This window comes from Macrobrachium nipponense, chromosome 2, assembly GCF_015104395.2.
Source record: "Macrobrachium nipponense isolate FS-2020 chromosome 2, ASM1510439v2, whole genome shotgun sequence".
NCBI classification, from domain to species: Eukaryota; Metazoa; Arthropoda; class Malacostraca; order Decapoda; family Palaemonidae; genus Macrobrachium; species Macrobrachium nipponense.
Window position 1 is genome coordinate 166,675,987 of NC_087201.1, and position 11,970 is coordinate 166,687,956.

General features: G+C 35.5%; 1 protein-coding gene across 1 annotated transcript; it reads right to left on the minus strand.

Annotated features, from left to right (window-relative positions):
* Positions 1-10,108: 10,108 nt before the first annotated feature.
* LOC135221363 (golgin subfamily A member 6-like protein 22) lies at positions 10,109-11,758 on the minus strand. The gene has a single exon (XM_064259163.1). The coding sequence runs from the start codon at positions 11,756-11,758 to the stop codon at positions 10,109-10,111; it is 1,650 nt and encodes a 549-aa protein (XP_064115233.1).
* Between the last annotated feature and the right edge of the window lie 212 nt (positions 11,759-11,970).

Here is an 11,970-nt window from a genome sequence, read left to right on the forward strand (position 1 = left end):
CAATGAGTGATACTTTCTTCCTGATTTTGTAAATCAGCGTCACGTCTGGTCTATATGCACGTATCACCCTATCTGTTCTGATACCACAGTCCCAGAGGATCTTTGCCTGATCGTTTTCTATCACTCCTTCAGGTTGGTGCTCGTACCACTTATTACTGCAAGGTAGCTGGTGTTTCTTGCACAGGCTCCAGTTTAGGGCTTTTGCCACTGAATCATGCCTCTTTTTGTACTGGTTCTGTGCAAGTACCGGACATTATTATCATTGTTATTATTATCCAGAATATGAAACCTATTTGTATGGATCAGGGGCATAGGGCCACTGACTTGAAAGCCAAAAGAATTAACAGAAGATAATGGGAAATACAGAAAAAAAGAGATCGGTTATTAGAAAAGCTAAAATAAATTAACATATTAATGAACAAATAGATAAAAATGTAAGTAAATTATTAAAATACAAAGAGAATTGCTCTAGAGTAGTAATACATAAATCTTCTACACAGAGGCCAATTCGAGGCATTCCTGAAGGTGTTGTTGACGAGGTATGAAGTTAAAAAGGTGGATATAAAAATGTTGAACACGTTTGGAGACACTAACATTTTGGTGAAGACGGATGGGGAGTTAGAAGCCTATAGTTATTATCTGGGAATTCGTAGCTTCAGAAAATACATAGAAAATAGTCCAGACACATACCCTTATTTCCCGTGAGGTGTGGTGTTCTTAGCATTTCCCTAAAAATTTTTTTCAAAAACCGTCTCCATAGAATTTTCTTTATTTATAATAGAATTTTCGTGTATATCATATTGAGCTCACTTCCCACCCCCACCCCCCTAATGAAAATTACTTTTGGGTAGAGTTATAATAGACGCCTGAATTAATTCAGGTACGAAAAAAGACTTATGTTTCTCAAATATGAAAGTCAATTAATGAAAACAATAATTAAATTCAAAGGAGGAATGTATTATTCTGTAGATAAACAGACATTTTCTACCACACCTCACTTATATATATATATATATATATATATATATATATATATTTATATATATATATATGTATATATATATATATCTATATATATCTATATATATCTATATATAATGTATATATATATATATATCTATATATATATAGATATCTATATACTATATATATATATATATAATATATATATATATATATATATATATATATATATATATCTATATATATATAGATTATATCTATATATATATATATATAGATATATATATTATATAGATATATCTATATTCTTATATAGATATATATAAATATATATATATATCAGATATAGATATATATAATATATATATATATAATATAATATAATATATATCTCATACAATCTATATATCTATCTATCTACTATATATATATATAATATATAGATAATCCTATATATATCTATATATAATATATATATAATAGATAATATAGATCTATATATCTATAAATATATATATATATATATATAGTATATTATATATATATAATATATATATTATATCTATATATATATATATCGATACTCTCTATATATATCTATCTATTTATTTCCTATATATATAGATTTATATATAATATCTATATATATATATATATCCTATATATCTATCTATATATATATATTATTAATTATATATATATACTAATATATATACTTTTTATACATCTATATATACTATATATAGTTAATCTATATAATATATATCCTAATAATAGATATATCTATATATCAATATATATATATATATATATATATCTATATATATATATATCATTATATAATAATCCTACTATATCTCTAATATATATCTATAGATATATATATATATAGATATATATATATATATATATATATATATATAATATCTCTATAATATATATATATCATCTAGATATATATATAGATATATATAATATATATATAATATAGAATATATATATAGATCTATATCTATATAATATATATATATATATATATATATATATATATTATATATATATCTATATATATATATATATTTTTTAAATACCATATATATAAGATATAATATATATATATATATATATATATATATATATATATAATATTAAGTGAGCAAGATATCAACCGTTGCCAAGCGGAACAGCCTTTATAGACAGCCCGAAGACAGTTCTTAATAAAGGCATAGTCGGATTAATAGCGCAACATTGGATTCTTTGTGGAATATTTCTCACGACAGTAATAGTGGTATGTCTCTCTCTCTCTCTCTCTCTCTCTCTCTCTCTCTCTCTCTCTCTCTCTCTTTTAAACATGTAACTCTGTTATTTATGTACATGGATTAAGAACTCACGGATGAGTGAATATTTTTTTTGCATATTTTTTTTATCCCTTGTGATCCATTTAACATATATTTAAGATCATTGAAAACACAAGTTGATGAACATTGCAAACATAATTTTAATAACATTGCAACCTTCATGATAGGCACATTACTGCCATAATATGAATGAACATTGTAACTTAATTTGAAGGGAATTGCAAACATAATTTTAAGCACATCGCAAACATAATCTTAATGACATTGAAATGTAATATAATGTCATACTTTTAAAAACACTGCAAAAGTAAATTTAGTAACATTTCAAACATAATCTTAAGAATATTGCAAACATAATTTTAAGAGCATCCGAAAGTGATTTTAAGAAAATTGCAAACATTATTTTTACAACATTGCAAACGTAATTTTAGAAATATTACAAGCGTCATTTTGAGCAAATTGCAAACGTAATGTTAAGTATAATGCAAGCGTAATTTAAAACACATTGCAAAATAAATTCTAAGACCATTGCAACCATAATGCTAAGCACATTGCTAACATAATGTTAAGTGCAATGCAAGCATAATTTCAAGCTCATTGGAAAAGAAATTTTAAGAATATTGCAAACGTTATTCTAAGGACATTGCAAACATAATCTTGATAACATTGCAAGTATAATGTTAGGCACATTGCTAACAATTTTAAGAACATTGCAAACAAATTTTAGCAACATTGCACACGTAATTTTAACCACGTTTCAAAACATAATATTTAGCACATTGCAAACGTGATTAGCAAATACCCATCACTGCCGAAATGTTGGATGGTTCGTCTTTCAAAACAAAAAGTACAAAATAAAAAAACTTCAGTATCTGGGGCAGTTCCCCCGCCCCCCCACCCCCCCGAAAAAAAACTACACAAAAAATATCAGTGTCTGTCACATTTCTCATATTAAAAAAAAAAGTTTCGAAAACGGCAATAGGCCCGGAAACAAAACCTAAATAAAAAAAAGAAAAGAAAGGGCCACATGTGAGTTTTCGGGCCCCACGTTTTGGATTGAATTTATCGCGGTGTTGCTTTCACTCTCTCTATCTCTCTCTCTCTATCTCTCTCCTCATCTTCTTCCTTCTCTCTCTCTCTCTCTCTCTCTCGCTTTCATTTTCGCGTGTGTGTCCTTTCTCGTGAATTTTGTTTATTCGTTTTTTTTCATCTCTCATTGTTTTTTTTGTTTTATAGTAGGTGTCGTTACGTAGCAATTTATCATTTATCATTTATACTTTTGTTTTACTCTTGTTATGTGTCTAATTTCTCTCAATTTCTCTCAACCTGGTTTCGTTTTTGCAGTTTTGGGATTAGGCATATATATAATATATATATATATCTATATATATATATATATATATATATATATATATATATATATATATACACACATCATACACTATATATATATATATATATATATATATATATATATATATTATATATTATATATATATATTATATATATCTCAAATATTTTTGTCCAGTTCGCAAAATTGCTGACTACGCAACTTCTATAATAGAGAGAGTGAGTGAGAGAGAGAGAGAGAGAGAGAGAGAGAGAGTGAGAGAGAGAGAGGTGGGTAAGAAAGATAGAAGTGAAAAAATCAGTATAATAAAAAGTAGAGAACAATTAAAGAACAAAACCAGGAATGAGAGAAATTGATAAAAATAAGGAACATCACAAAAGTGTAGATGATAAACGGTAAAAGACTTCAATGAAGTCCTAATTTCTCCTCTGTGCGAAGGTTCGAATCCACGAGGAGACGAAATCATTATATCAACTAAAAAAATTCCCCTTCGGTTAACATAATATGAAAATCTATCAATTCCGAGGTAGAGCGAATTGGATATTAAAGTACATTTAACCTATAGATATGAACAATCATTACCCATTAGTATTCCACGTCAGACTCTCATAGTCTTCTTATCAATATGCATGGAATACATTATTTGCTCTCTTTCCCATTTACTAGGTTTTTCACCTCGATCAAAATTGTCAGATCTGAAATTTCTGTGAGACTTTGTTGAGATAAATATTTTGCGATTCGTAATTTTCATCTCATAAGTAATATAAATTTCAGGTGCTCAAGTTCAATAATTTACTTGGTATATTTGCTTTGTAATATCTTCCCATCTTCCTGTTTTATCAAAATCGCTGTATGTCGTTTATTTTTTTCAATTTTCTTTCTAAAGCTCTTATTGGATTTTAATAATTAACTCTCATAGCCGCTTTAGCTTCTACTTCATTCGTAAATAACTGACGAATTTTTAGAAATTAAGTAATGAAGCTAACAGTGATTTATGAAGGTGAAATCTGATATGAATTCGCATTGCAATGTCATAGACAAAACTTGAACCGAAACTCATTTTAGTCACGTGACCCTTTGTTACCGACTTGCTTCTATAGTAGATTCACGTCACCCGTGCATCTGATGTCTAGGCCAGTCCCTTACGACGCTCCTGATTGGCTGTTGATAAGCCAACCACAGTGCTGGAAACTCGCAGTCTCTCTCGAAAGAGAGGTCACATAAGTAGGATGTATGTTCCACCTGAGGGGTAATTTTGAAAGACGTATCCCTCAGCAGAGGTGGAACACACATCCTGCCCATATGAACTCTCGAGAGAGACTGAGAGTTTCCAGCCCTGTGATTGGCTTATCAACAGCCAATCAGGAACGTCGTAAGGGACTGGCATAGACATTAGATGCACGGGTGATGTGAATCTACTATAGTTTCTGCATTTCTTGAAAAGAAAACGGGTGATGTAAATCTCCTATAGATTTTGCATGTCTTGAAAAGAAAACGGGTGATGTAAATCTCCTATAGATTTTGCATGTCTTGAAAAGAAAACGGGTGATGTGAATCTACTATAGTTTCTGCATATCTTGATAGGAGAACGTCTCTATGTTTTTTATTCCTAATTGGCGCAATTGTATCTTCCACAATCCCCATTCCACACTTTCCATTTATCGTTTAACAACTTATCTTAGTTGCTAGGATATTATATCTTTCAGAACACCAGCCTTATTCCCCTCTCTTCGCTTACTCGGGGAGTAAGCCTACAAACTACTTCGTTGTTGTTGCTTTTGTTGAGGTTAGAAAAGGTCTATGAAAAAGGTGTTTCGCATAGAGTTAAAGATACATGAATTTTAGGATAGGATATTTATGATTTATTTATTAAAATGACAATGTAAATAAATAAATAAGTAAATAATCTGCATGTTAAATATTACAGAACAATTATTTCTAATAAAATATAGCTTATTTATTTTCATTTTCGTTGGTGAAACAACACGCTATTTGACCATAGATTTTAGCACATGCCCTGAGGAAGCTGGAGGTCGAATCACACCTTGTTTTTATAATTAAGCACATCATATTTTACTCACAGGTTGATGAATTTGTAGGATATTGTTAAGCAAAAAAGGCGTTTCTATTAACCAATTTTCTATTGAACTATATTATTCAGTTAGTAGTTCATTACAATGAGAGCTTCCAAAAACAAGCTCGATTCTCCTTCTCAGTCTGAGTACGAGAACAGAGTAGATTTTGAGAGAGCTCATTATATACTTCAACATAAATAAACACACCATATAGATTTCTCACCAAAACATTTATTCGTAGACTTTCTCTCCTCTGTTCCTCTGCCTGTTTATACCACTCGAAGACAATCTCCATGAAACATTTTCTTTGTGTCCAAAGTATCATTTAGCCTTGAAATGAAAAGAAAACACGCGTCTTTGAATCTATGTTGTCAAGAGACCAGCTGAGATGCGCGCAAGAGGCTTGGATGAATGAACACTCAAGAGGACAATTCATTCAGTAAAAAGAGTTGTAAAGTTGTAGTAAGTTTCTTATTGACGTCAACAAAGAAAGAATTAAAATTTTCTCTTTAAATTCCGTTTCATTTCCCAAGCTTTTTTGTCAGCTTATTCGATTATGTTTTAGAATATTTTCTTGTCATTTTTCACTCGTACTAAATTTATTTCAACTTTGTCATGTGCCATATTGTCTGTAGGATTTACTCATATTAAACTGTGGCCACTAAGCTTAACAAAGTTTATGGGCCTACAATGGCTACTAAGCTTATCTAAGCTTTTATGTCCTACAATGGCTTCAAAGCTTATCTGAGATTATGATTCTACAATAGGCCACTAACCCTCAGGGCTATCATGGCAACTAAGCTTATAGGCCTACAATAATCTCCTAAGCTTATCGCAGCTTATGGACCTTCAATGGCAACTAAGCATATGGGCCTACAATAACTATTAAGCTTATCTAAGCTTACGTGATTACAATGACTATGCTTATGGGCCTACAATGGCTACCATGTTCATGAGCTTACAATAGGCCACAAAACTTATCTAAGCTCATTGGCCTACAGTAAGCAACTAAGCTTATCTAAACTCATGGGTCTACAATAATCCACTGAGCTTATCTAAGCTTATGGGCCTACAATAGGCCAATAAGTTTATCTAAACTCATGGGCCTAATATATACCAATACGCTTATCTAAGCTTATGGGCCTACAATAGGTTACTAAGCTTATGGGCCTATAATGGCTACTAAGTTCATGGGGCTACTATACTCCACTAAGCTTATCTAAGCTCATGGGCCTACAATAGAACTCTAAGCTTATTTAATCTCATGGGCCTGGCTGTTAGAGGAAAAAGATCGAGAATGAGACTGAGAATTTGGACGGAGAAATAAAGCGAAATAAGATATGAGAGAGGAGGTTTGATGAAGGATGATGCCTTTGATAGAAGGTAGTGGAGGAGAAGGTGCATCAGGCAACCGACCCATTAATGTAAAGATAACGGTGGAAAAGAAGAAGAAGAAGAAGTTCCGGAATTATTCCAACAGAATAACCAGAAGGACGACATCTGTAAGAATAGATCTAGATGTCTGACTATTTTCTTGCTTTGACAGAGATCTTCCATTAGAAGAGTCTTCATCAAGGGACAGAGCATACTTGAAGGAAAAGTTCCTTCTTTCTGCAGACCTAGTCTTCTAGATTATTCCAACAGAATGACCAGAAGGAAGATATGTGCACGAATAGATCTAGATATCCGAATATTTGCCCGCTTTGACAGAGATCTTCTATCAGAAGAGTCTTCATCAAGGGGCAGAGATTACTTGAAGGAAAAGTTCCTTCTTTTTGTAGAACCGGTCTTCTAGATTATCCCAACAGAATGACCAGAAAGAAGATATCTGCAAGAATAGATCTAGATATCTGACTATTTGCCCATTTTGACTGAGATCTTCTATCAGAAGAGTCTTCATCAAGGGACAGACCATACTTGAAGGAAAAGTTCCTTCTTTCTGCAGAGCCAGTCTTCTAGATTATTCCTACAGAATGACCAGAAGGAAGACATCTGCAAGAATAGATCTAGATATCCGACTATTTGCCCGCTTTGACAGAGATCGTCTATTAGAAGAGTCTTCATCAAGGGACAGAGCATACTTGAAGGAAAAGTTCCTTCTTTTTGCAGAGCCGGTCTTCTAGATTATTCCAAGAGAATTACCAGAAGGAAGACATCTGCAAATATAGATCTAGATATCTGATTATTTGCCTGCTTTGACAGAGATCGTCCATTAGAAGAGTCTTCATCAACGGACAGAGCATACTTGAAGGAAAAGTTCCTTCTTTCTGCAGAGCTGGTCTTCTAGATTATTCCAACAGAATTACCAGAAGAAAGACATCTGTAAGAATAGATCTAGATATCCGACTATTTGCCCGCTTTGACAGAGATCTTCCATTAGAAGAGTCTTCATTAAGGGACAGAGCATACATGAAAGAAAATTTCCTTCTTTCTGCAGAGCCGGTTTTCTAGATTATTCCAACTGAATCATCTTCTGGTGTCCCTCTGTTATCCCTCTGGAGGCCTTCTGGTTACCTTCTAGGGCCTTCTGGGGTCCCTCTTGCGGCCTTCTGGTGGCTCGCTGGCCCTCTGAACAGCTGTTGTCTCTCAAACTGATAGCCTGTCCTCCAGTCTCCAAAAAGCTGTTGGCTCTCAAACTGAGAGCTCGTCCTCCAGCCTACAAACAGCTGTTGGCTCTCAAACTGAGAGCTCATTCTCCAGCCTCTAATCAGCGGTTGGCTCTAATCATTAGAGCTCGTCCTCTAGCCTTCAAGAATGACCAGAAGGAAGACATATGTAAGAATAGATCTAAATATATGACTATTTGACCGCTTTGACAGAGATCTTCCATTAGAAGAATCTTCATCAAGGGACAGAGCATACTTGAAGAAAAAGTTCCTTCTTTCTGCAGAGCCGGTCTTCTAGATTATTCCAACAGAATGACCAGAAGGAAGACATCTGCCAAAATAGATCTAAATATCCGACTATTTGCCCGCTTTGACAGAGATCTTCCATTAGAAGAATCTTCATCAAGGGACAGAGCATACTTGAAGGAAAAGTTCCTTCTTTCTGCAGAGCCGGTCTTCTAGATTATTCCAACAGAATGACCAGAAGGAAGACATCTACCAGAATAGATCTAAATATCAGACTGTTTGCCTGCTTTGACAGAGATCTTCTATTAGAAGAGTCTTCATCAAGGGACAGAGCATACTTGAAGGAAAAGTTCCTTCTTTCTGCAGAGCCAGTCTTCTAGATTATTCCAACAGAATGACCAGAAGGAAGATATCTGCAAGAATAGATCTAGATATCCGCTATTTGCCTGCTTTGACAGAGATTTCCATTAGAGAGTCTTCATCAAGGACAGACCATACTTGAAGGAAAAGTTCCTTCTTTCTGCAGAGCCGGTCTTCTAGATTATTCCAACAGAACGACCAGAAGGAAGACATCTGCAAGAATAGATCTAGATATCCGACTATTTGCCCGCTTTGACAGAGATCTTCCATTAGAACAATCTTCATCAAGGGACAGAGCATACTTGAAGGAAAAGTTCCTTCTTTCTGCAGAGCCGGTCTTCTAGATTATTCCAACAGTGACCAGAAGGAAGATACCTGCAAGAATAGATCTAGATATCCGACTGTTTGCCCGCTTTGACAGAGATCTTCCATTAGAAGAGTCTTCATCAAGGGACAGAGCATACTTGAAGGAAAAGTTCCTTCTTTCTGCAGAGCCGGTCTTCTAGATTACTCCAACAGAACGACCATAAGGAAGACATCTGCGAGAATAGATCTAGATATCCGACTATTTGCCCATTTTGACAGAGATCTTCCATTAGAAGAATCTTCATCAAGGGACAGAGCATACTTGAAGGAAAAGTTCCTTCTTTCTGCAGAGCCGGTCTTCTAGATTATTCCAACAGAGTGACCAGAAGGAAGATATCTGCAAGAATAGATCTAGATATCCGACTGTTTGCCCGCTTTGACAGAGATCTTCTATTAGAAGAGTCTTCATCAAGGGACAGAGCATACTTGAAGGAAAAGTTTCTCCTTTCTGCAGAGCCGGTCTTCTAGATTATTCCAACAGAATCTTCTTCTGGTGTCCCTCTGGTATCCCTCTGGAGGCCTTCTGGTTGCCTTCTAGTGGCTTTCTGGGGTCCCTCTTGGGGCCTTCTGGTGGTCCTCCTTTCCCTGACGATTATGAGGAAACTCGATATCCTTACAGACATCCTCCTCCTCCTGATGAGATGGGGGAAGCTCGTCAGCCATAAAGACTTCCTCCTCCTGACGAGTTGGGGGAAGCTCGTCAACCATAAAGACTTCCTCCTCTTGACGACTTGGGGAAAACTCGCTAGACATCAAAACATCCTCCTCCTTACGAGTTGATGTCATATCGTGTTCACATTCCCCGAACTTTCTTTTATTTCGTTCATATTTTCTCCCCTTTCCTGCATATCTTTTTCTTTTTCTTCCAATTCCTTCTTTTTCGTACTCAGATTTTTTCCCCATTCCTCCAAGGTCTTTCTGTCTCGTTTCATTTGTTTCCGTGCATTTGAAAGGTTTACTTCCCATTGCATGTAAAGGTTTTTCAGTTCTTCCAGTTTTGACTTATTTTTATTATTTTCACACTCTTGTGCATCCACCTTTCGTTCCTTTTCCTCCAAAATTATTGCTTTCTTCTGCCATTCGAATTGGTCTATCAGTAACGCTTGTTTCTGGGAGTCAAGATCGCTAGCAATTTTTTCCAGATTCTTATACTTTATTTTTAATTGCTCCTTCTCTATCGTGAAGTCGCGCCTCTCCTTCATGAATGCTTCTCTCTCCTCTTGAAACTTATGTTTCTCCATGATGAAGTCTGCTGGCTCAGAAGCAGATAGTTGTGGTGGTACAACGTCGTCGGATGCGTGGGTGGTGGAGAGGCTGGAATATTTTGGTACTTCATCAAGTGAGGTCGTAATGAGCTCTTCCTTCAAACCCTCGCTCTGGATGTCGGGTACGTCATCCTCCATAGAGGGAATGATGCTCTCCGGCACAAGTTGAGGAACGTCGGAGGTTCTCTCTGTCTCCAGAGAGGGAATGGCCTCTTGTTCCTCTTGCCCACACTCTAATTCCTCTTCTTTAATAAGTTCTGGGATGGCCTCTTGTCCAGTCATAGTGACAAGAGTCTCAACTATTTCTGTTTCGAACTGGATGGGGTCTGATCCTCGGTCCTGGACCTCGGTTTTGGACATCTCCTCCAGTCCTTGCATTGTTTGTTTGAGACCTTCGATTTCTTCACGGAGGCTTCGCACCTCCAAGTCCCTATCCAACTGGAGGTCGTTCATTCGCGCCATCTCTACTTGCCTTTCTGCCTCCAAAAACTGACATTGAAAGCCTATTTCTGTCACTCTTCTCTCTAGACGAGGAATGATCAAATCTCTCTTTTCGGCCTCCTCAGCAAAAACATTTTCAAGTCGTTCGATTTTCTTGTCTCTCATTGTCGCTTCCACCACTAGTAACCCTATGAGGTTGTTTTGGTTCATGATCTTTTCTTCCAGCGTCGTAATGATATCGTTTTTCTGTTCAATCTGGTGCTCGTTTTCCTCAGTCCTCTCCTGCCACTGCTGTAGCTTTTCCTGCTGATCGGCGATCGTCGTCTTCAGCCCATTTATCTCTTCATAACATTGCTCGAACTTGTCCTCCATCAGGTCCAGTTGTCTCTGAGACTTCTCTATTGCTTGAGACAAAAGGGAGACATCCGATTGTCTCTGAGACTTCTCTGTTGCTTGAGACAAAAGGGAGACATCCGATTGTCTCTGAGACTTCTCTGTTGCTTGAGACAAAAGGGAGACTTCCGACTGCAGACGTTTAATTTCTTCATTTTTGCTTTCCATTTCCATATCCTTGGTCGGTTTAGCACTCTCCATGGGAGTTGTATGTATGTTTATAGTATTAGTACAGTCCACTCCACAGTTGCCGGGGGCAGTTGATGTGGAGCCAGTTTTCCCTGCTTCGAAGCAGGTCAATAATGACAAATTCTGAACATTAATAGTTATCATTTTGCTGTTTGTACTGGATACGTTGCGGTATGGTTAGTTTTAGGAAATTCCAGATGGAGAAAGAGGGTTGCGGATCCTGGAGACTTCGGATTTCTGGCATATACTGAGTGAAGCCCTTCCGGGAGACTGGAGCCGCGAATGATTCCGAAGTCATTCTTTAGAGTTTTATGTCTCCAGTTGGCTTTACGCAAACACACACACGCACACACACA